A 25,921-nucleotide genomic window follows, 5' to 3' on the forward strand; every position below is an offset into this window, starting at 1 on the left:
CTCCTCATTAGCTGTATGGAAGCTCAATGCATAGTTTAGGCATAAACACCTAACTCTGAGATACTCGGAGCTGCAGAAGGTTGCACAGGGGATGGGTATGGATTTGAGGGAAAGCTGGCTTACATCCCTGTAGGGTTACTCTGCTGAGCAAGAAAATAAGTTAATCAGCTCATATTTTCCCTCATTGTTATTTCGAGTGTCAGCCTTTAGCAAGGAGAATAGCAGATGATCATAATCATGCAAATTAATTTGACTAACCATATCTAAAGACTGAACTTAAATCTACACAAGAAACTTGGCCAGTATGATAAGAACTGCTAGGCGTGCAATTAAAAAAATAAATGTATCTCTATTACTGCATTACTATTTTGCATCAGCAATAAAACCCCTTGTTTTTGTGAGGATAGCGTGTTATTTGCTGACAGAACTGCGTAAACTACAGCAGTAAAAGTACATTTTTGCTGATATAAACTGCACCTATTTTGCTGGCAATAGGCTCTGGTAAATCTTTTAGACCAGATTGGGCTTTAGTGTTGGGCTGGTTTTAAAGTGGCACTGTCTCATCAAAACATACTTGATCTCTCTGATTCTGAAATGTGACTTTGTGTGTGAGTTTATATGACAGATATTAAGTGTATTGCTGAATTCCTGGACCATTCAGTAGTGGAGAAGTTACCAGAATAATATTACAAGTAAACCTGATGGTTTGCGGTTAGAATATGGTAGCTGAGTAATTCTTAAATAGAAAGTAGGTGAGTGCTTTAGTGGAAATACTCACAAGAAAGGAAAATGGTAAAGACAGTCTTATTACAAGAGAAGTGGAAGGTCTTTGTATTATTCATTAGATTTGGTTGATTGAAATTAATCTTAGGTGGCAATGCTGTTTAAAAATACATATTGTCCTTTTAACCCATCATGTTTGCCTTAGTTATTATTCTCTGTGATTTTTAAAAAAATATAGAATATTAATGCAAGAGGATGTAAGCCAGAAGCAGCACCAGGACATCCCATGTCAATAATGCTTAAATCTGGCCTGTTGATGGGCTCTTATGTCCCAGCAGATGGGTAGAAACTGGATTTGTTGCACTGGAAAAGCACAGAGGAGGCATGTGGGAAAATCTCTTAGAACTGCTGTTTGTTTTGTGTGCAATATGTCAAGTTTTTCCTAACGTGATAGTTAAGATATTATGTGTCTGGTTGGACTGTATGTACTCTGCATCCTTCTGTGGAACCATATATTGCAGTATGTTAAAGCTGTGTGATGCTTGTGTTAAACGCGTTACAAGAAGGCGCTCAGGTTCACCTGCCCTTTTCCCACACCCATTTGCTCCCATTTTCTAGACTTTTTGTAGGCTTCCAAAACAACCTAGTGCATCTGGACACACCAATAGTATTATTTATAACGGAAACTGGGTGTCCTCATCATCCCGTTCAGCTTTAAAAAAACGCCGCTAAACAATAGGTAGGGTTCATGGTGGAGGGATTAGCACATATGTAAAGCAGATGCTGCGCAGGCAGATTCTATATGAATGTTTGCCCTAAAACACTAGGCCAAACCCCTTTTCTGGATCATCCATCAACTTAGCAGAGATCATCAGCCATGCTGGAGCATGCGGTGACTTGTGAGATGACCAGACGGGAGCGAGGCAGAGATTTCAAGCTTCCCCTTCCTACAACTTTGTCTTTATTTATGTTTTCTACCTGGGTCTTCAAATTATCATTTCATATATATGTATATAGGGCAAGCAGTATTCTGCAGACACTAAATGCTAGTATAATCTAGGTAATAAATGAAAATCTGCACAATATTACAGGCAGATATTATTTTCTGGCTGTGCTGTAAGACATTATGAAGGATGTTTTGTTTTTTAAACATATGGCAGAGAGAGGATAAATGGTCAAGGCGTAAAGGCATTTTCTGTCCACTTTACAGAGGCTTCAGTGCATGGTACAGATCAGGAAGAGCCAGATCTGCAACACTTAAGGCATGTCCAGTAACAGCACTACTCGTACTGAGGCACGTAACAAAACTGTCTGGCATGGAGAATTCCCAATTGAGTTCTGCTGAGTTCCTTATACCCACCCCTGCTCGTAGCATGGAAATCTGATGGTGGATATTAGGTTTCACCTCCTCTGGAGTGCTGAGAAAAGGCAACTCCAGGATTTTGGACGGATGAGTTTGCTACTCCCATGTGGGAATATGCCTCTCATCATTCCCTGTAAATAAACTCTTTATTTAAGCATCCATCGCCTGTGATTTAAGCTTGAGTAAAAATCTGTTCTGAGGACCACAGGGTGGAATTTTAAAGTTGTGGGCTTTTTTTTTCTGCGCAAGTCCTAGATGAAAAAGGATGTTTCCGTTTTCTGTTTGCACATAATGAAGACAGCTATGTGCCAGAAGATGAATGTTCTCAGGAAGCGTTGCAGGGTAATGGCTGAATAAGCCTCTGGTTTTGTTTACATATCCTAAAATAAAGTTGTATGTCATAATTTTCTTGCCTAATATAAATATTGGAGAGTAGATAATTAAACAATGCCAACAAATTTCTTAGTTAAAGTAGACCCAAAAGATGGCCTACCTAAAAGTACGAAATCTTTCTCCGCTTTCGTGGTCCACGATCAGTGACACAGAAGAGCCTGATATTGCTCTCTTGTGTTTTGTTTCAAAGTTTCCCATTATATAAATATTTCACTCCTCTATATAGATTCAATTTTGTTCAGATAGAGCTTGAAAAGCTGAGATAAATATAATTCAGAATAAGTCACAAATTTATAGCCTGTAGGATATTTTGTAAAGAGACAAGAAATAAAATAGGATGAATGTTCGAAGTAAATATTTATCTCGGCTTTCTGTTGCAGGAAGAACGGGAGAGAACTTCTTATTTGCAGTACTGTATCTATCCATACCTAAAGCACTCCAATATTCAGTGCACTATTTCTTATGAAAAAAAAAACCTCATAACTCTGACGTGCTTTGAGAGTGTTATGGCTCCATTTTCCAGGGGAAAGTGAAATGCTTAGAGACAATGTCCACTGAAATTCTGAGTTTATTCAAAGAACTGATTCTCTTCTGAATGTAGAGTAACGCACAAGGTGTCCTGTGCATTTGTTGCCATGATTTAGTCCAAGTTTAGCAAACCCATCTATTCAGAGGACGGAGGACGGTCTGCCCTCTCCGATACAGGCTTCTGGATATGTATGTATGCGAATGTGCTGACACAGGCTTGTGTAACTGTCTGAAGATGCTGAAAAACGTCAGATAGATATTACGTGCACTGAGATTTAAGATCTTTCAGAGAATGAAACATTCCTCTGTTCCATGCAAAGAAGCAAATTGAGCGATAATATTCAGTGATACCGCATCTGGCTTTCTGGATGGTGTCTGTTTAGGATACTCTGCGATGCATGAAGTGCTGTAGTTATCTGTCCGTATCACATACACATTGTAGCCTGTTTATAAAAAAAAATCCCAAATTCTGTCAGTGTCAAATTTACAGTGGATTAAAAGAATAATGTAGGTTGGAACGGAGGTCTGGAGATCATTTGGTCAAGCCCACTGCTCAGAGTAAGTCTAATTAGATGAGGTTTCTCAGGGCTGTGTCCAGCTGAATCTTGAACTCCTCCAAGGACAGAGATACCACAATCTCTTCATGCAACCTGTTCCAGTGTTTGACCACCCTCATGGTGAAAAATATTTCTCCTTACGTCTAATCAGAAATTTCTGTGTTCCTACTTGCGTCTGTTGCCTCTTGCCCTGTCACCATGCACCTCGGAAGAGTTTGGCTCTCTGGCTTCTCTGTATCCTGTGACCGGTAGGTAGTTGCAGGTAGCACTGAAATCACCCCTGAGCCTTCTCTTCTCCAGGCTGTACAGACACAGCTCACTCAGCCTCCCCACAGTGCAATGGGTGCTCTAGCCCTGATCTTCTTTAGTGGCCCTCTGTTGGGCATCCTCTAGTAAGTTCATGCCTTTCTTGCACCGGGAGCCCAGCTCTGGACAGGCATTGCTCCAGATGTGGTCTCACAAGTATTATATAAAGGGGAAGGATCACTTCTCTCGTCCCGCTGTTGGCCTTCTTTGCCGTGTAGGGTACATTGCTGGCCCACGATCAACTTGTTGTCCACCAGGACCCCAGTCATCCCCCAGACTGTACTCGTGCATGGGGTTATCCCACTGCGGGCACAGGACTTGCATTTGCTTTTGTTGAGTTTTTTGTGAGTGACGTTCCCATCAGGCCTGGTCCCTCTGAAAAGCAGCCCTGCCTTGCAGTGTATTGCCCCCTCCCCCACTTTGGTATCATCCACATAGTATAGATGAATGGCAAAGGGGCGCGTCTAAATTATCTGAATCAAACAGGCTTAGAGGCTTCCTTTCAGACAGGCAGAGTTAGGCACTGCAAGCTCCCCTTGGGATATGGTGTGAAACCAAGATGAGATGTTCAAAAGAGTTGTGAAGCCCTTGTCGAGTTTCTGGCTTTAATGCAGTCAAACTAAGTTCACAAAATAAAGCAAATCTTGAAAGTTAAAAAGTCCTCTAGAGCACTAATTCCTAGGTTACTCTTTCTGTTGCAAATGAAAATTGCGCCAGTGCTAACAGCCCACACACCGCCCTGTGCATCGCCAGGCTTCTGCGGGGTGGTTTAAGCTGATGCGTCTCCAACTGCGGAGCGCTTGCAAAAATATGGAAGACATGCTCCAGGTGGAAAGAGGTGTTCCTTGCTCTTGGCTTGAGCACACTGATTGTAGAGGGGAGGCTGGGAGCTCGAGTGGAAGAGGGTGTCAGGAGAGGGCATTGTAAGGCAAGGTAATTTGGGGAAAAATTGGATTAAGAGATCAAAGACTCCTTGTGTCACTTGAATTTGTTCCTCTCTCTGTCATAGCAAAGGTGTACATTACCTAGCTTTTTCTGCTCCAGATCCCCGGTTTATGGTAAATTAGTGTATCGGACTGTTCTTCCAATGCTCTGTGCTCTCCCACATTGCAGGAGATTTATATAAGCAATGGTCTCGATCCTGCAAAGTGTTGGCCCTGATCCAGGAAAGCACTTCAGCCAGTAATTAATTTTCGACTTGCGTACATAAAAGTTAAGTATGCGTTTAAGTGCTTGGCCAGAGCGCTGGGTATCTTGCAGGCCTGAGCCCTCTGAGAAACTACTAGATTGGCTTTTTTAAATGTAATTCAGTCTGTCACATAAAAAGATGCCATAATCTCTCCCTCTCTACGCCCACTTTCAGGAGACAAACATTGTTCTTGGATCAAATGAAAAAAAAGAAAGGCCACTTTGAAAAAAAGTGTAATTAAGAGGGCTGCCGCATGTTCAGAGTGCATGCTTGTGGTTAATGGGAACTTTTACTGCTGCTGAGTAGATCACTTAATCCTTTTATTTCTGTAGCTGGCATTTCCTACGTTTTTTTGCCAAACATCAATACCTTTAGAAATCAGTCATCTGTTTTTGATTTATAAAAATGTGTCATGAAACTCCAGCCAAGGGATCCAAAAGTTTTATAAATTGACAAGCTAGCTAGTCTTTAATTAGTGTAGGAGAAAAGTGGTTCTTTATTTGTTTTTTGCCTCATTCGTGTAATTTATATGGAACACCACTGGAAGAAGGAAAAGGCTAGCACAACTGGTTTTACTTAGCTTAATGCATAGGCAAAATATTCTTCCAGTTACACAACTAGAAAGGGAAAAAATCTGCAAAGCCACATATATTATCAACTGAAATTTGCACCTTATAAACAAGATCTGGTTACTTGGCCATGTCACTCAGATGAAATGTAAGGCCAAAGCAGCAAGGTGTTCGCATATTTTTTGTGTCCCAGAGCCCTTTGTTTCTTTTTGTAAGCTCTGCTATTCATATTCTTTGTGCACCCTACACAAGGAAAATGTTATTCCAGACCAGCTAAACAACCTTAGGTGTTCGTTCAGGAAACTTTCTCGTTTTTCCAAGGGAAGAAATACAGAGTGATACTGGAGAAACTGTAGCTCAAATAAACAAACACCCTTACATTTTTGTTCAGGAAACCATTTCCGTTTTCCATGGCAAAAAGTGCAGAGTAATGCTGGAAAAAAACCAAGCTAATCAGCGTAGCCATCTCGCAACTATCTCTGTTCATAACCCTTAGGATCTGAAGAACAGACTCCTCTAGCCTAATGATCGACCTGCTAAGGAATTATTTAGAGATCCCAGGCAGATTTAACTTAGCAATATTTGAATTTCAAAGTATTAATTGAACTAAGCTGTAAGTAGATCTATAACAGCATTTTTTGTCTGGGAGCATGCAAAGACTCCACAGTGTTTTTTTTTAAGGAAATGCAAATGCTTTGGTGTCTCAACCTACTTATGTGAGAGCAGGGCTGCTAAGAGCAAATATCCTGTTCCTAGGTCAGTCAGTGCCTCAGTGACATGACTGGGGCCAGACCTCCAGAAGCTGACTGCAAACCTGGTGTTACCCTGACAGCATCCCTTCCCGTAGGGCATGCGTCTTCCCAAGGACATTGCTGGGAGGGTCTTCTGCAGTACTTCATGCCTGGAGACACTTTTGCTATCTTGTCCTTCTTGTATCTTTAACTCCTGATGGGATGAATGGGGCAGAATTTGATGTATTTGCCATAAAGAGAAATATTGAGAGGAGTGCAGTAGGACTGGATAAGTTTACAAAATCTAGTGGTTACAACTCAGCAGACAGAGCATGTGGCCCATACTGTTTGCCTGATAGCCAAAATAAAATACTTTTTGCTCTTCAGTGTGTGGGATTGAGGAATGCACTGTTTTGGTGGTGTTCTGTCTTCACTGGGATCATTGCATAGTGCTCGGTATGACAGACACCAGAATAGCAGACTAAACAGCAGATTCATTACAGCCTATGTCCTCCCAGCTCCTGAGAATAACATATGGAAACAACAATGGGCCGAGGACATGCTGGGTATGGTCACTGTGGAGAGGAGGCACAAGTGAATTGTTTAGTCTGTGTTGAAAAGGTCAAGCGGTTTCTTTCACATCTCTTTAAAATAGTTAATCAGTGGGATGACCTAAACGTGTGCCTACAGGAATGTTTTTTCTCTCCTTTGCTCCTTCCCTGTCCTGCAGGTCCCAAGGGAAGAAGGAAGAAGCTGTAGTCTTACTGCGGGACTCCATTAAGTACGGCCCGGAGTTCGCAGATGCTTACTCAAGCCTGGCCTCGCTGCTAGCCGAACAGGTAATGAGCATCGCTCGAGCTCTTGTGCCTTCTGCATGTGTGTGTATGCACTGCTGCTGCAGCCGCAACACCTCCGGTGCATCCCAATGAAGCACCCTCACCTTGCACACGTGGTGGCAGGCATGGGTCTGTGGCTGTCTGCAGAGAGCTCTCGGGCTGCTTTTGAGATTACTTTTTCAGGATAGGAGGCAACTTATTCACAGTGAGTAATTATACCCACATGATGTGGCTCTGAATGAAATCACTGTTGAAGTTGTGAGTAAATACCCTCCCTGAAGCTCCCTGCGTCTATGGTGGTCTTAATCCATCGCACCTTGAATGTTGTGACAGCAGAATGGGCGAGTGGTTCCTCCTCAGACACACATGCCCACGTAAATAACCTTGAGATTTCATAATAAATCACTCCAAAGCTAGGAAATGTCAGAAACCAGGCGGCCTCTGCAGCCTGAATTCTGCGTCTTGCATGCACACATTGGAATAGGGCCCTTAATTACCATGGTAGATGATCATGCACAGGGGGTGGGAAGGCTCGCTAGCTTTATGTTGCTCTTAATGAGCAGCTGTTTGATATTTTATTTAATCTCATTGTTCAATATGTGCCCCCCGGCCTTATTTACTGCGCATGGCCCAGGCTGCACTCTGGAGGCAGGATTACTCATTTCGTCTTGGGCTTGTTCCCCACGCTCATTACTCAGCCTCTCCCTACTCGCTCTAGTTAGGCAATTTATTTCTACAAGGTCCCTGGGAGGTGAAATATTGCCCCCAGGAGGAAAAGGGAAATCGAGGCACAAAATGCTTAAGTTCAGAAGAAGCCACGAGGCATGGGTGCCCACATCGAGACCAGCAAGACCTGCTTTTCTCTATGCCTGCAGCAGCAGATGAGGGATGCTGTGCTTTGGGCGTTGGTCCCATGGACTGCAGCTACAGTGGCCCCAGTCTAGGGCTACAGGGGTGGATGATGAGGTCCTCATAACTGCACAGCTCCAGCACACCTCTGCAAACCTTTTGAAAACGGATTTTGTTCTCCCCAGGTTCCAGATCTAAATGTTCCATAGCACGGGGTGCTAAAGCTTTCTTAAAAGGTTGCCAAATACAAATACAGACAAAGCAAGAGTGTATCATCTTTCACTGTTTTCCATTAATCTGGTTAGTGAAATCTTGTCTCTGTAAGGGAAGTGGATAAATTTCAGCAAAACTATAAACAGAGGTCTTGTTCTGGTTTGCGCTTCTCTAACGATGTAGGCGCTCTGCAGAACTTGCCTATGATATATGTGGGTTAGTGAAAGATGTGCTATTTTATTTTCCCTTTTAAGTGACTTTCAAATATTTGAATATTATCAATATCAGCTGCTGCAGGGACATAGAAATGTACGAACTGAAAGAAGTGCCTCATTGAATGAAACTATGTTTTGAATAAGCTTGTCAGTGAAGAGTCTCCTGCAAGTATAGGAAATGAGGCCTCCACAGTAATACCTGGTTTTAATATGAATTGAAATTATTAATTAGAACCATCGATTGTAAGGTCAGCCAAGCAATAAAACCATTATAGAGTCCCGAGGCCTTCTGCCCAAAGCAAATGCCATTAGTAAGTCCAGCAGTAATTCATCTACTCTTATGTATAGGTTGTTCATCCTTTTGTGACTTGAGTAAGTGGTAGGGAAAAAAGATAGTTAGTACAATTTCCTCAGAAAACAGTGATTTCCTGCAGGCTTTTAACACCTTCTCGTGTTCAGCCACAGCAGATGACTACCTGATTGTGTAGCTCCTGCCTCGCACACCCGTCCTGGTGATGGAGTAGGGGCTGTCCTACAAATATGTGCTGCTGTCTGTGGCTGTGGGCTGCAGAATCACACCCTAACGCTGTGCGCTTTCTGGAGGGGTATGGGCAGAAGTTTTGGCATCTTCAGCCCAAAGGATGATGACGGGACCCCATTTTTCAGTTTCGTTTTTTCCTTTTTGCCCAAGCAATAATGTCCAAAATGGCTAAAAGTCACAAACCTTTTTTATCTGTCTACTTGTGGCCCAGAGTCTTTTTCACAGCCGTAGGGGTATCTGTGATGCCAGGCAGTATGCAGTGGGCTGCATGGACAGCATTGCTGTGGAGCTTTGGGAAGGGAGCACAAACTGGTTCCGTCTCGCTGGGGTGTGATAGAAAGGGGCTGAAGTGCTGTAAGTGGCACGTTAAAATAACTCACATGAAGTGACTGTGCCCATGACAAACTGCTGCTCCTCCAGCTCTGCACTAAGGCTAAGAAGTGGGGAAACAGGTAGACATGGCTCAGTGAAATGGTGCTGGGATTGCCTTGGTTGGTCCACCTAGCATGTTGCCCCCTATCTTAAAGACGATGAATCTGAAATGGGGCTTATGGGTCTTTTCCTCCCACAACTGTAAAAAATGTTACTGGGAAGAATGCCTCATGCACCAGGGAATTAGCCTGTAACTCAATGTAATTGCCCTTTTGTCTCCTTGGTAGTTGACTCAGAAGCTAGAGTTGACATGGAAAAAAAAACCCTGCTGCATTGTATAAAACAGTTTGGCTTGCTTGTGCCTTTTATAAATCCTTGCCCTTCTTATTGCTCTTTCTGCTTGATATTGTAACTCAGTCACAGTGTGTTGTTGTTTTCCATGATCACTGCAGAGGTGCTAGTATGAGAAATCAAACTTTTTTATTTGCCATTTCCACACTATTCCTGTAGCACTGCTTCCCCAGGATTTACCCTGGAGCACTCAAACAGCATCTTCTTCCCAGCTCTTGCAGTTTCATCAGCCATCTCGTGCTACTTGATGCTGCCTCTTTTCAGGCCCTAGTTTCTGGATTCAAGTGATTTTGTGTGTGTGTATATATAATAATATCAGCCTACACTAAGAAAAAGAAACTTTTTAACCCACTTAGCTGAAGAGGAGAGCCTCATCAGGCATAACCAGACTGAAAAACTGAGCCATAAAAAACAGACTTAAAAACCCTGGAGTTCAACTGAGAGATCCACACATGCATAATTTTTTTAATATCATAAAAATCTCATACATTTTTTAAGCCAGTCTTCTAAATTTTGTGAGCTTGATGAATGTTTCATGAAAGTCTGGGAGTAGTATTATTAAGTGTTAATGAGGATCAAGCCTTGATGAACTTACAGCATTTCTCCCAAGAAGAGGAGAGGCTGTGAGGGAAAGCTCTGGCACAAAAAGCTTGGCCTGCTCTTCCCAATTTCTGACTGCCCTTAATGCAAACACTTTGTTAGAGAACTCATCCCAGACTCTGTGCTGAGCCTGAGGCCTGCAGGGTCAGGATGTTAGGTGCCAAAAAAGCAATGCAACCATGATAAAAATGCTCAATATTGTTGAGTGTGAATATTTTGATGTGGGACACTGCTAATCCAGTTTAACATGGCCCTTCCTTGCTTTAAAGATCAGGTTTATGATCAGTAAATCGAGTGAAGAAAACTGACATATATGCACACAAAGCCACATTTGTTGGCTGAAAATTAAGATCAGAGAAAAAGAAACTAATACAGGAATCTTTGAAAATATGCTTGTTAATGTCTTGGTGACACAGATGCTTTCTCAAAAAATTGCTCTCCGTTTTAGTCAATTCTGATGATCGCTACACTTTTCCTGACCCCGCAGGGTAACGATGTCAAATTCACATAAATATATCCAATATGTCCAAACTTAAGCACTTTTAAAATATGTGTTTCTGTGGTTTATCACACACTATCTTTTCTGCTGGCTGACCTTTATCATGTAAATGTGAAAGCACTTAACCATGGCAAACTGTGTGCTTTCATCAAGTCATACCCTTTCAGTGCAATTAATTCCAGCTCTCCAGTTCTGAAATAGGACATGAGAAAGGAGTCCACACATTTAAGTAGCTTGTCCTGGTTTTGGCTGGGATAGAGTTAAATTTTTTCCTAGTAGCTGGTGTAGTGCTGTGTTTTGGATTGAGTATAAGAATTATGTTGATAACACAGTGACATTTCAGTTGTTGCTAAGTAGTGTTTATCCTAGTCAAGGACATTTCAGCTTCCCATGCTCTGCCAGGTGCACAAGAAGCTGGAAGGGAGCACAGCCAGGACAGCTGATCCAAACTGGCCAAAGGGATAGTCCATACCATATGATGTCGTGTTCAGTATATGGAGCTGGGGAAGCTGACCAGAGGTCCCCAGCTGATTGCAGCTTGGCAACAGGCTGGGCGTCAGTCGGTGGGTGGTGAGCAGTTGCATTGTGCATCACTTGTTTTGTATATTCTTTTATCATATTTTTTTTTTCTCTTCCTCTGTTGTCCTGTTAAACCCTCTTTATCTCAACCCACAGGTTTTACTTTTTTTGCCGATTCTTTCCCCCCATCCCACTGGGGGGCAGGGGAGGGTGAGTGAGCGTCTCTGTGGTACTTAGTTGCTGACTGGGTTTAACCCACGACATAGGTACAGAGCAAAAGCTGCTGTCAGGTACCCCCTTTAAATCCAGAGGAAGTCCCATGGACTGTGGGATTTGCAGGACTTGTGGCGAGGAGAGTCCTTAGCTGGGAATAGACTGACCTCTTATTTCAACGTGGATTCAGCTCCTGAGCAGGAGGCCTGCCTTGGTGGCTCCAGGCTTTCCTCAGCAGACAGCTGGATGGCTGATTACACTTGGGAGCATCATCAGGAGGCTGTGGAGTTTGTTGCTGTAGGGCTGTGCCACTCCACGGAAGTGGAAGAATTGAAAAAAGCATCTTCGATGCTGGAGGCATGCCTGACACCCCTCTGCGCTGTGCTTGTCTCTGCTGTTCATGGCCTTCTTCCGTAAATACACCCAACAGCAAAGCTCTGAGGTTAGGGGGGAGGAAGGCTGTGATAACCCATGCTAGTGAGCATGCAGGCAGTGGGCACACACTAGCTGGCTGGAGGAAAATAGAAACCTTCTTAAGTTGCTATTTGATCAAAACGAGACACCTTATTTTTGTTTCAGGACCAGGCTGCCTGTAACTCAGGCTAGACAGAGCCCACCCAGTGGGACACTTTCCATAGGCAGGGTGTTCCCAAAGAAAAGATCTGTATTTTCCAGAAATGCTCAGCACCAACAAACCTCCTTGAAATCTCTACAAAATGTAAGGGCTCAGTACCTCTGGGAATCAGTGCGGTGGCATGTCCCATTAGTCCCAGTGAACTACATCTCATGCATTGACAATGCCTGGTTTTAATCTGAATCTGTCAGATTTTCCCTACTCTTTCATTATCCCCATCCTCCTCCAGTTTCCCTCATTCCCCTGTACGAGCTCCCTCTCCCCCAGCTGTCACACACACCAAGCTTTCTTTCTTTATATCTTCCCTGCAGCTTAGGGAACAAACAGCAGAGCTCCAGAGGGGAAAAGTTAGCCAGCGAGATGCTCATTAAACAAATAAATTAAAATATATCAGCTCCTAGATGACAGATATTTCTCAACAGAACCAATACAACGCCTGTCGCTGTGTGTTTCCCAGCTGGGTGCGTGCCCAGCTGGGGCTCAATGATGTTGCACAGGAGCCACCTTTTCCAGCTGTTATTTTTGTTTCACAGGTAGCTCCGATTGCAAATGTATGGGGGAAAGCTGTGGGTACCAGATGGCAGCTATATCGCATCCATGCCATGGGGTAAAATTTTGGCCTCCTAGAAGGCGGTGTGGGCTGGTGCCTCAAGCTCCCTATGCAGTGAGGGAGTTGTCACAAAATGCAGGTACGTGCCAAATGGTGCCGACACCCTTTCTGCCACCGCTAAGAAATCTCCTTCTCTTTTAAGGAACGGCTTAAGGAAGCGGAGGAGGTCTATAAGGCCGGCATAGAGAATTGTCCAGAGAGCTCCGATCTGCATAACAACTATGGTGTTTTCTTGGTTGATACCGGTAAGTGAGAAGGAGCAAGGGATTTTACCTCTCTGCTTTATTTGCTTTGATTAGTTTTATTCAGCAGTACACATCTAAAAGGGTGTCAAAAGCTTCCAAAGCAAGAGATATGCCTCCACTTTAACTTGGAAATAAATATCCCCATGCTGCTGGGATGGCACAGTGTACTGAAATCTGTAATCAATGCAGCCTCTGTGCAGCAGTGGCATTCAGCCCAGCTGTTTCCTTCAGTGTTTCTCACCATCCTCTCACAGGCAGTTGTCCTCTTCAGTTTGAGCTGGGCAGCACCCTGACAATACTGCCATTTCTCCAGAAAAGCATGGCTGCATCAAACCAAATCCCATGCACACAAGTGGATCATTATGGTCTTTGGAGCACTTGCAGCTCTACTTGGTGACAAAGCAGCTCTTTGACTGTAAAGGTTGAGTGCCACCACTATAAAAACAAGCATGGCTTTTAAATCACAGTCATCTGTGAAAACAAAACCTAAGATACTGTGGGGTGAATTGATTTCTCAGGAGCTCTATAATGACATCCAAAGCCTTTCTTTTCTGGGCTCCTGGTTCCCTTCCAACTTCCCTGGACCCAGGCATTTCCTGGCATCCACATAAAAACAAAATAAAATGCTGCTGTAATGGCTGCCTTTTATTGACAGCTTTATAAGCAAGGCCAAGTTTGACAAACGACTAGTGGAAACGAAACTACTGTCTCACTCCAGTCCCTCCAGAACAGAGCTGAGGCTCAGTGCTGAAATACTGTAGTCTTAAAGTGTGTGGTTGCTACCCATTCTGCCCTATTCACACTGTGCCTGGCTGCGATGGTGCTTGGGAAGAAAGGATGATGGTGTCCATCAGTCTACAGCTAGCTGTCCTGCCTCTGAGCTGACGCTCAGCCATCGCTTTTCTGGCGTACCAGTGTGAAATAAATACAAAGCCAAAATGAAAACTTGTAATCAAAAAAGGCGTCATGGCATTAGTGACAGAGGTTGAAGATCTGAATTTGTGCCCTGGCAAAATCCAAGCTTGCAAATAAGAAAAATTCCTCAGTAATTTCACTCTGATGTTGTACTCATCTTTGCTTGCCAACCCAGATAAACTGCCCTATTCTTGCCAAAAATTGTGGTTCAAACGCAGTGCAGTGCACTTATTTTTTGCACTTGTGTATTCTGCCAAAGTCAAAACTAACTTTTCCTGGTTTACTCCTACACTTCCCTACACACAAACAACAGGAAAAAACCCCACTGACTTTTGATACTTCAGGCATGATGTGTAAATAACCCTCCTGGAGACATGACGAGGCGTGAAGGAAGTGGCTGGTAGTGAGCCCATCACAGGCTGCGCTCTTCTCTGGCAGGCACAGGGAGATGCGGTGAAGCACCATGCCAATTAACTTGCAAGATTTTGTGCAACAAGCCTCCAGCAAGTGTCACCTCTGGGGACCAGTAACTTTAGACAGCTCTGCAGTGGTCATAGACACTCAATGTGTCTCCCTTAATGATGCACATTACCCCGGTGTGCTGAGCAGGGAAGGCACTGGCTGACTTAGGGAATGAGATGCATGCCCAGCTGCTTCCCAGGATGTTTTGTAGATATGATCTTCAAAACCATCTGCCTGCTCAGCGGTGGGAGAAGATCGAGGCTGCTGCTGGATGTTTTGAAAAAGTCCTACCCTGAAAGATACATTGTTGGCCTTGGATGAATCTTAAGTGCTTCTTAATCTCCCTACAGACATACCTCCTCTCTCCTTTACAGGAGACGCTGAGAAGTGTCAGTATTACTTTTATGTTGCATAGATAGTCTCAGGAAAACCAAACTGGGCCTGAAAAGCTGTGAAAATAAAATGCCCACGGCAGCATATGTTCAGTGCCCCAACATGTGCTGGCTGTTTTCAAGTTCTGCTTTCCAACTAGAAATGGAATTAAATACATTGTGAAGTGATTTGGCTCAAAAAATGCCAATACTCTAAAGCTTTGTTGGTGGACAAAGCTCTGTGGGTATCTGTTTTCATCAGGAGATTATCTGGTCTAGAGTGTGCAAACCAATTAAATGAACACTGTGGTTAAAAATACGATATTCGTGTTGCCGAAATGTTGGAACTTTATACTGTGTCCCATTAATTTATTTACTAGGTAGTCAGCAGGCCCTGCCTGAGGAAAGCACTGCAAGATCCTTCTTGAGGAAAGCCATTATTCTGCTAAATAAAAACACACTATTAGAAATAGAACTTCAGGCTTTTAGGCTAGTGGTCTGGCACCTTTCTTTTTGCATGGTGTTGTTTTTTGTTGTGGTGCTCAGTGATGTCACGGATTGCGGGACCTTGCACCAGTACATTTTCACATAGCAAAGTGGTGCCGCCCAATGGCTCCTGTGCAACACAAAGACGGTGCCTCCGTGCTCCAAAATAGGCAGCTGGACACCTCTGGTCTGGGATTTACTGGCCAGAGGTGGGAATTAGCTGGTCACTGGCAGCTACTCCCAGTCCTGTGGAGCAATGCACAGAGACTGAGCAGGGCCAATGCAACAGAGGTGGAGAGAATAGTCTCTGTCTGGAAAGAGCTGAAACTGTTCGCAGCTCTGGTGGGGTTGCGGGGAATACTAGCTGCCTTGTTCTCCACGTCTCCATTGCCTGCCTCTCCAGTGGGCCGGGGTGGAAGGATGCTGTCCTAGGAGGTGGGACATGCACCCCAGCCCCCCATGGAGAGGGCTCTGTCCTTAGCACAGGGGGTCCATCCCCCCTGCAGGTGCTTTCAGTCAGGAGTCGTCTTCTGGTGACTGTACCCTCCACTTGCAAAAACCCACCCCTAGAAAATTTATTTCTCAGGATCATCTCTGAATATTGGAGCCTAATACTTTGGACAGCAATTTTCGTTACGGTTAATCTCGAAAGGCTGAGGCAGGATTTCTTTCTCAAAATGGCTCCCACACATAGAGCAACAGATGAAAGAAAACTCAGAGCATTTCTGTGTGCTGGATTGCAAAAAGATTTTTCTGAGGCACCAGTTTAATGGTTGTTCTCCTCTCCAGGGGCTCCTGAGCGAGCTGTATCCCACTACAAGCAGGCCATCCACCTGAGCCCTGCTCATCATGTGGCCATGGTGAACCTGGGCAGGCTTCACCGCTCCCTGGGGCAGAACAAAGAGGCTGAAGCATGGTACAAGAGGTAAGAATTTGGGATAAGAGACAGAGGTTTCCCTCCTCCCCCTGTATGGCTTGCCTCTGCTAAAGAGCCTCTGATATGTGAATCTGTGAGTGCATATTTGGCTTTTTCTCCCTTCCTTCTCCATCTGTTTGAAAACAGATTTGCCTTTGCTTATTTGGCTATTTTGGGGGAGTGTGTGGAGAGGCAGCATGGACTCAGGCAGCATTGACTTCCCTGGACCATTCCCAAGCCCCCAGGATAGACACACTGCTGCGTTTGGCTGTGGGATGCTCTAATGATAAATTCAGAGGTTTCTCTGTGGCAGGAGCAGGTGCTTAGCACAACTCCCACTCTGCTGTGAGTGCTGCACCAGTAACAGCCATAACTGCCACATGGCCCAGCACCAAAACCTTGGCACCATCAGGAACTCAGGCCCTTCCCAGCAATATGTCAGCAGGCAGGCTCTGACTCCCAGTATGCAGCAGGGTGGGCTAGGAGGGGTAGGGGGGGTTGCCTTCTTTTTGGCATCCAGATTTGTGCTCCCACTCCCAAGGTTCTGCTGCCATCAGCCATTCCCACCCCTGCTGCATGCTCACATGTACTTCAGAGGAGGCCCTCTCCCCTTCTTGGGTGGCGAGAGGGATTGCTGCAGTGGGCATGCTCATCCCTCCCTGGGACCTTAAATTTGTGCTCCCTGGGGTGGGTTGAGAGTACCATGCAGAGTGCAGAGCTTCACTGCTTGATCCCAGCGCAAGCCACACCCCGCTCTTCTGCTTTGATCCCTATACCACCTGGAAGCATCTCTTGTTCCCAAATTCCAGGGCACTGAAGGTATCTCGGAAGGCTGAAATCCTGTCCCCACTGGGAGCTTTGTATTACAACACGGGGCGGTATGAAGAAGCGTTGCAGGTTTACAGAGAAGCGGCATCACTGCAGCCTTCGAACAAAGAGATCCGACTGGCGCTGGTGAGTGTGGGGCGAGCTTGGCCAGGGAAGGGCCCTGAAAGTGGAGCACCAGCTGCTGCATGCAGCATCATATGTTAAGGAAGGTTATGCTTTTTAAGATTGTAACCCTTTATAATGTGCTCCATAGGCTCAGGTTTTAGCAATGATGGGGCGGACGAAGGAAGCTGAAAAGATGACAAACCATATTCTCCACGAGGATGTGGAGTGTTTAGAGTGCTACCGCCTTCTGTCAGCCATCTACAGCAAGCAGGAGCACTATGCCAAGGTACTGTGGCCACAGGGTACCCTTGTCCCAAGGGCTCACACACAGAGCTCAGGCTGAATTTTTTGTTCCACCCCTCTAGAAACATGTCACATGCCTTAGCACACATCCAGTAGATTTATTTTCTCACGAAAACCTTCTGTTTATCTAGGTACTGGGACTGAAGCTAAGCAGTGTGGTTTTCTTAACCAGTTACTGCTCCGCTGCTGTCAGCCCCACTGCCCATCAGCCACAGGCATCTAAAAACTCATTTCCACAGGTGTTAACAGTGTGCGGCAAACAAGGGAAGGAGGAAGATGACTCTTAGGCTGGGAGACCCTAGTGGTGAGGAGAGCTTGAGAAGTGGAAAGGCGCAGAATACAGTAACACAATGCCCTCTTGCTTTTTTCACAGGCACTTGAAGCTATAGAAAAAGCTCTTCAGCTAAAACCAAAGGATCCAAAAGTCATATCAGAGCTCTTTTTCACTAAAGGAAACCAGCTAAGAGAACAGAATCTCCTTGACAAGGCTTTTGAGGTATGACAGCTCTAAGACCTGTGGATAGTTTTGTAGGTTAAAAGGTAGTGAGCTTATTGCCTCTGATACTCCCTGGTGCACGCACCCTGGCTGTTGGCATTGGGAGCTTAGCAGTTCACCAGTCATACAGCTAAAGCTATGGGGCAGCTAACTGCAGCTAACTCTGCCAGACTTAGTTGCAACTTTTTGCCTCACTCCTGTGTGGAAATACAGCTCCCTGCTCTGAGAGGTTAAGCACGGAGTTGTGGTGGGACTATGGAGGAGCCTAGGCCTTGTTGCACTGACCAGACCCTTGGTCCGTCCAGCCCCTGCTCCTCTTGCTGGCAATGACCAACTCCAGGTGGCTCAGCTGAAACCTGTGAGAGCCTACCGTGTTGTTATATCTCACCTCATTACCTAATAGCTGAGAGATTGGCTTATCCTGTGGAACAGCAGGCTTGATAGCTCAGAAATTATGTTAGCATTAAATAATAGCACAGAAAATTGTTATTGGGACAGTTTTGAATACTTGCAATGTCCCTGGAGGTGTCTAATCCTGGTCTGAATCCTTTCCTGCTGTGACACCATAAAAATGGTGTTGTTTGACAGAGTCCAGAAGGTCCTTGTTGCTTCTTCTCCTATGCACAGTGGCAGAAGCAGTGGGGAGGGATAGCACTGCCCTCAGGTCCTTGTGAAACCTCCATGCAGGTCGCTGTACCGTAGTCTGCTGCCATCTCCAAATTAAAGCCTTGCAGATAAGGAGCATCAGAGCCCACACATGGCTTGTGGGTGGCAGGCACCTGCCCGAGGAAATGACCCTAATGTGTACAAGACCCTAGTGGTGCAGGATGGAAGGGAGGGGGTTGCAGGGGTTGGTGTGGCTCCTCATGCAGTGCTGTGGGCAGGGAAAAGGTGTGAGATGAGCTCAGCGGTGAAGCAGTGTGTTATGTCACCTCTGCTCTAAAGAAATTGAAATTCCGCTTGTGCGTTGTATATGAGAAGAATCTGAAGTTATTTTTTAAATAGATTCAGAGGGAGAGGAAACTTACTTTCTCTTTCCCCTCCAGTGCTGCTTTTGTTTGAAGACTCAGACTCTTAACCTAAAAATGTTTCATTTTTATTTAGAGCTATAAACGGGCCGTGGAGCTCAACCCAGACCAAGCACAGGCCTGGATGAATATGGGAGGCATTGAGCACATCAAGGTATGACAATTCCACTTTTCCTTAAGCTGTTAACTGCTGAGATTACTGCTCAGGACAGAAAGCTAAATTTGTTTCAGACTGCCAACAGCTGCACATTTGTGAACAGTGAGTGTCCCTGATGTATTTTATCCAAAAAGGAGAAAAGTCTGTCTACCCCAACTGGAATTTCCCAAACAGGTTGTTTGGGAATATATATCCAGTGATGTAAATCTCATATTTGTAAGAGGACAGGCTGCAAGGAACAACTTGCCCATCTCTAAAGGTTTCCTGCTTCAGTTGTTGACCTGCCTTAGAAAAATGTCACCGTGAGTTGGCTTTTAAGATTCGTCTCTACCTAATTAATTTAATAAAGATGTCTAATGCAGAATACTGTCATGAAATTATGGAAATAGACAGCCTGTCCTGTGGTTGTTTATCTTTTTGAATACTTTAGCATATCATTGTGATTTGGGTCTTGAGGAGTCACATTGTGTGATATCCTCAAGCTATCCTATCGCTGAGTAAAATTATCTTTTCTGGTACAACATAACGGAAAAACGTAAATCTACTTCTTGCCAGGTGCACTTGATCAAATTTAGGCTAGTGGCACTCGGTGATGCTTTTCATAATGAGTAGCATGGCAAGCTGGCCTGAGAACTTGAGACTTTTTGATCGAGTGACTGCGTAATAGAAGAAAAAGCAGTGGTGCTGCAGAAAAAAGGCAATGATTTGTGCTGGAATACTCCAGCACAAGGAATATCCCTGTTACCTACCAATATCAAGTTTTATAAACTCTTTTTCCTTTGTATTATGGTCTTCGCCATTCTTAACGACTGAACTTTCTATGTCAGGGAATGCAAATGTGATCTGTCACTCATTTTCTTCATAGGGGAGCTACGTCACTGCCCGTGGCTACTATGAGAAAGCCTTACAGCTGGTTCCAAACAGCAAGTTGCTGAAGGAGAATCTGGCCAAACTGGATCGCTTGGAGAAACGGTTTCAGGAAGTCCAGGAGAAAGATCAAACATAGCATTCAGTCACCAGTGGAAAGAAACTTATGCCCCTTGGAGAAGAGTATGGTGGAAGCCTATTGCTCAAAGTGATGCTGAAGGAACTTTGATAGGACTCAGAATTACGGAAGGCAAACTTTGAATGCATGCTTATATTTGACCAAAGTCAGAGGAGACACTTAGCTCCTGTGGGACATGCTGGAGAATGAACGAAAACCTTCCTTCAATCAAGATTTATGTTTAGGCTGAACCTATTTTAAACACACCAGGAGTGTGGGTGGGACACGTACCTTCAATATCTTGGTTATCACCAGGGAAACCATGGAGACAAAGCACTCACCCATTGCAGCTGGGGTGAAGTAATACCTCCTGTTACTCAGCACAGGCTCACCTTTTCCACATAAAGTACCACTGATGGGCTTCATTGCAAGTGCTGCCAGGTCCTTCTGAGCCAGGAAAGATGATCATAATGGTCACATAAAAAGGTTTCAAGGGGTTAATGCTGAGGAAATGGTGGCCGCTTTTACAGCTTTAAATGTGACTTGAAAATTATTGTAAAGAAAGGGAAAATGGTATCTGAATATCACCCTAGAAGGATGATTCTACAAGTAGGACAAATGATCCTCTGAGGGAAAACCTCACCTGAATGTTTTACTCATATGATAGTAATTTTGTAGTAATTCAGGTTCATGTTGTCAGTATTGTCAACTATCATATGGCTTTACCCTTTGCCCCCTCCCTCCAGGCCAAATAGTTACTACTCTGAAATAAACAGAAGCATCCAAAGGCAATGGGAAGCTCTAGGATTACTTGTCCTCCTGTCCAGTCCCCAGTAAAAAAAAACCAAACAACCTATCTGATCAATATAGGAGGTAAAGTAAAGCCACAGAGAGATTAGGGAAGATTTCCTAGCCTGGAAAGGTACTAAGGAGGCTTTTTCATGGGTGTGTAGGGACAAAGCCCATTTATCATAGTGATAACACTGACAAAACATTTTGTCAAAGTGTTCTCACCCCCTCCCCCAAAAGATACAGAAAATTACCTATAGCTGATCAGTCATAAATCTATATTTTTAAATACTGAAGTGGGAAACAAATTCTCTTCAGAATTGAGGCTTTTATTTTTTAGCTTTATTTATTTAACTTATAATAATCAAATAATTAATATATTTTCTCTGTTTTATATGAATTGGGCAGTATCCTTCACAGCTGGCCACATGGTTGGGCATTGTGGCTTGTATTATCTGAAGTTAGAAAAATGCAGTACCACTGAGGCATGCTTGAATAACTCCCCGTAATGACGTTTCTAAAGCAAATGGCTGCAGAGCACATTGGACCATACTGTCACCTCCATAACAGCACTTCTGCTTCCACCAGGGTTTGTAATAGAGAGGGTTAGTGGGATCATGCTTGGTGCCACAGCCTTTGGGTTTGGACATTGGGGTAGGTCATCAGTTTGTTCCTCTTGCAGCATGAAACTGCTGTAAAAGTTGCTATATTTGAGCTTGATTGTGGCCAGTCCTTGCAGAAGAGCAGCCCAGGGTTTGGCATTATTAGTTAAAGACAGTTCAGATTAGGTATGTGATGCCCCGATACACATCTGTCAGGAAAAGCCTGTGTGGCAGTGACCCATGTGGTGCTGGGGTTTGGTTGGTGCTGGCCATGGTCCTTCAGCAGGCTCCAAATTCACTCAGTGTGACAGGACAGCCATGTGCTGGTGGCTCTGCTGGCTTCATTTCAGAAGATTGGTGTCTGGCCGCTGCTGGTGGTCAAATTACTGCAAATTATTATCATGACTCCAGCTGCATTTGGAGCTCAGACGGAGTCCAGACTGGTGTAGATGTCTGCCCTGCCAGAGCTTGTGGACCTACTAGAGCCATGGCTGTGTGCCCACTGAGATGAGGCTGGACTTGGGAGTACTGGTGGTCCCCACTGGCCAGTACCTACGCTGGGCAGAGGTGGGAGGGAGCGACCATCGGGGGAGGAGAAGGTGATGACACATGTTTCTGGGCTCTCTCCCTTCGAAACAGCTTCCCAAGGGAGCAGCTGGGACCAAAACAAGCAAGTCTCTTGCTGGTGAATTTCCCCTTTTCCCCCCCAGCCCAAGCAGCCTACTTTGCTTTTCAGGGCTGAGGGCAGGTGTGAGATCCTGGGGCTGGGTCAGCAACCCTTGTCTTTTCACACGACTTTTATGGCCACAGGCTTGCTGACCTGATGTTTCTGCAGGTCCCCAGTGCAGGCGTTCCATGTCATGCATGGAGTAGCTTTGCACAGCCCTGGTGCTGCCAGCGTGGCAGTGAGGAGATAGGGTTGCACCAGCAGTGTGCTGTGGAACGGGGAAACCAAAGCTTAAATGGCCTGTGAGAGCAGTTGGTTCCCCACCGTGCACTGCAAAGTTGTAGATAGTTCATCACTGGGGTATTGAGAGGTACCTGGACCATAAAGGTCTCTGCCTCTCCCCAAGGTGAGCCTGCTTCACCAAAGCCCCGTGTGCCCAGGTTGGCTGGCTGCCTGAGGTACCACCGTGTGGTGGCAAGTTTGGGGGCTGGCAGTGCGGTGCTTGGTGTGGCCCCTGGCAGCAGTGCCATGCAAAGCCCCCCATGGAGGGGGCATCTGCATAGAGCTCCAGCAGCTAGCTGAGGGATGGGGGGGGCAGATACATCTCATTTAAAAATGTGTATCAGCTATAAACTTTGTCTCATAAAGATATATTAAATAAATACAATATATTCTACGAGCCCCACAGCAGTGTGGCTTTAAATTGTGGCCAATGAAAGATATTTTTTCAAATATAAAAGAAGTTGTATTTTTTATAGCAATGCTTTGTGAGGGGGATGACTTGGTTTTGTGTTTTTAACTTTGGCTTAAACCTTAGTTTGTCTTTCCTGAGAGACCTGTCAGAAATTACTGTCTTGTTCTTACCCTAGAACTTGATCAAAGTCATCTTGACCTCCTAAAACTGGTGTGCATCTAAAAGTATAATAGAGTTTTGGGTGCCCCCCTCCCAGATCCTGGAGAAGGATTAGCATTTTCGCAACACTGTCTTACTTGCAGAATAATGTAGAAAGATGAGACCATCCTGCCGGTGAGGGAGATGTTTTCGTTGGCGGGCATGGTGTATGTTCATCCACTCACCTGAATCAAGCAGGTAATTTATCCACGGAGTTTAATCCCAGCTAGAACCAGATTACGTTTATATGCTGAAAGGCCGAGTCTTCACATTTTGGAGCTGGGTTTATGGTAGGTACAGAGAGAGGAGGGCTCAGTCATGAACCCTGCTTTATACCCCATCTGTGCAGGATGATGGTCTGCAAACTGGCAGCATTATTTGGAGAACGATTCAGGCCATGAGCCACCAGAGCAGTTAAACCCTTGTAAAGTTTTGAGCCGACTCCCTGTCTCATTGGCATCCATGCTGAACCACTGTGTTTGTTCAGGACATTAATCTTGTGAAAGGTTTATTGCAGGCGAAGAAGAAGAATGGAGTATGATATGAAATGGCTTACCTCCACCAAAATGGAATGCTATTGTGGAAGATAATTCGAGCGACTTACCTTGTGATAAACTGGATATTATCTTAATTAATCATAGGAAATGTCCTCTTCCTCTAGCATTGCACAGCTTCTAAAATAATGAGTTATAAATACATTGTTTTCTGCCAACTCCAGTGCTCAGCATGGTTAGCAGAGATTATGAATTAATAAATGGCTGAAGCTCTACCTGGTGGGGGAGAGTTCACTCTCTCTGCAAGTTGCATTGGCTAAACCCTAGTGCTTACCAATATTAAAGTGGAGAATTAATGTAAAGCTGGTTAGGCAGGACTCTTGTGTACTCACTGTGCATTTTAATCCTGAATAAAAAACATAATTGTGTTACTTTTTCCTTTCTGCATGAATAATATTTTCAGCTGATGGATTTTTTTGTATTTTATTGCTTATTTAAAGTTCAGCATTCTTTGCTTCAATTCCTTTTCCATCCCCCAGGATAAATGATGCAGTGGGGGGCATTTTCTCTCTCTCGTAGACTCCTTGGACCAGATTTTCCTACAAATGTGCAGGCAACTTGTTTTGGCCAAACAGTAAGTGAATGCAGCAGCGCAGATGGCCCTCATTCCAGCGATCTCAACGAGGACAGGGGTGTGTACATGCATGCATGTGGGTGGAAGAAATCTAAGTCAAAAAAAAATCCAAAATAAAGAGCCAAACTTGCAGGGGAGGCTGGACACCCCTAAAATTATCTAAAAAACTACAAAAGCTTCTTAACAGTTACAGAAACCAGGCCAGATATGGTGTACAATATTTGGTGAAAGAAGATAATTGTCATTCTAATTTTAATAATTAGGCAATTTAGAATATAATTGTATGATCTTTTGCACCACTTGTCCTCCAGCTCGGTGAAACAGTTGGTGTATGCTTAAGTCTCCTCAATCTGTATATGATTAAGTTGACCAAGTGTTCAATTTCTATCTTTCATATATGAAATTATGCACAATCTTTGGAAAAAATTAGCCCTTAGAGGGTTTTTTTTCCCCCCAACTTTCACTCTCTTGCAGCAATTTCAAAATGCACCATTTTGCTTTCATGTACATTTAAATCCAGCAGGAGAAAAAAAAAAAAAAAAAAAAGCGCTTGGCATTCACTAGTGTTTCGATGTGACAAAGTTGCTTCAGGTAATCTTGATAACTTTGTGCAAAAGTTCATTGCCATGTTTGTACTGACTTGCTGAAATTTTTTTCTTCTGGAAAATACCCCCAGTGGTATCCTCTGTAAAAGTTACGGCTTCTACGACTGTATTACTATAGAAATCTCTGCCTGAAGTGGATGTCATGCTGCGTGTTCCTCTCATGCAGGAGTTGCTTGCGTTGCCTGTTGTTCATATGGTTCTTATTTCTGTATGTGATTTTTTTTAATCCATTGTGCATATCTTTAAAACAAAAACAAAACCAAAACAAAACCAAAAAACAAGAAAATAGCCCTTGGATTAGAAATCTTTTAAAAATAAATTCCCACTTAGCAGCAGCTGGATGTATGTCAGTGGAACAGGAATTTGCGAAGTCTTTTGCTTTTTTCACTGTGGGATTTATGGCTAGTTTTCACATAAAGGAGTTATGCTTGAAGTCTTTGCAAAAGAAAATGTATGTAAATGTCTATTTTATATAAAAAGTGAGAAAAGTAAGTGCCATCTCTGGTCTCGTTCCCTTGGCTGTTGGGTCAGTCTTCCTTAGGACCAACCAATGAACAAGGTCTTCTGGAGGTGGAAGGGCCAAAGTTTCTTGCACTGCTTGACTGACTTATGTTTTACTGCCCATGGAGTCCCAGGGATTGCTAATGTAGGAGCAGCTATGTAGCACATGGACTTGAGTCTGGCCACATAAAAATATTGGAGCAGGCATTTTTTGGAGCCTGAGCATGAGAAAGGATGAGGGCTGGTGCTTACAAGGTCTTCATGACTGGACATGTAACACTGACATAAGCTGTTCATGTTAGGCGTTATACATCTGTCGGGAATGTGTCAAATAAACTTAAGTCTATGGAGTGCAAAGAGAAAAACAGAAATTAAAAAGAAACTAATTTTGTTCTAATTCCTTTCTTCCTGGCAGACATTCCCTGATGCTCTTGCGTGCTCCCAGGGCTTGGGTTCACTCAGGGGATCGTGACAGTGATAAAACCTCCATTGAAAACCTGAACATAAGCCATGGTGGGTTTTACCATCTTGGTGTGTGCAAAACCCTCTGTAGCACACAGGGGAATTGCACGCTCACTTTGAACTCAGCTAGTACTCCCTGAAGTTCTCCTGGATCCTGACAGTGCGGC

The 25,921-nt window shown here is 44.2% G+C and overlaps 1 protein-coding gene across 2 annotated transcripts in view; it reads left to right on the forward strand.

Annotated features, from left to right (window-relative positions):
- The window catches only part of TMTC1 (transmembrane O-mannosyltransferase targeting cadherins 1), a 147,813-nt gene extending 122,534 nt beyond the window's left edge, over window positions 1-25,279 (forward strand). For both annotated transcript variants that reach the window (XM_064458046.1, XM_064458037.1), the window contains exons 13-20: window positions 7,090-7,198; window positions 12,954-13,056; window positions 16,080-16,215; window positions 17,016-17,160; window positions 17,288-17,425; window positions 17,816-17,938; window positions 19,043-19,120; window positions 19,989-25,279. In XM_064458046.1, coding sequence (XP_064314116.1) covers window positions 7,090-7,198; window positions 12,954-13,056; window positions 16,080-16,215; window positions 17,016-17,160; window positions 17,288-17,425; window positions 17,816-17,938; window positions 19,043-19,120; window positions 19,989-20,129 — 973 coding nt within the window. In that variant the 3' untranslated portion in view covers window positions 20,130-25,279. The remainder of the gene's footprint in view (window positions 1-7,089; window positions 7,199-12,953; window positions 13,057-16,079; window positions 16,216-17,015; window positions 17,161-17,287; window positions 17,426-17,815; window positions 17,939-19,042; window positions 19,121-19,988) is intronic.
- Window positions 25,280-25,921: the final 642 nt, after the last annotated feature.

Source organism: Phalacrocorax carbo, chromosome 1 (assembly GCF_963921805.1).
Source record: "Phalacrocorax carbo chromosome 1, bPhaCar2.1, whole genome shotgun sequence".
Lineage (NCBI taxonomy): Eukaryota > Metazoa > Chordata > Aves > Suliformes > Phalacrocoracidae > Phalacrocorax > Phalacrocorax carbo.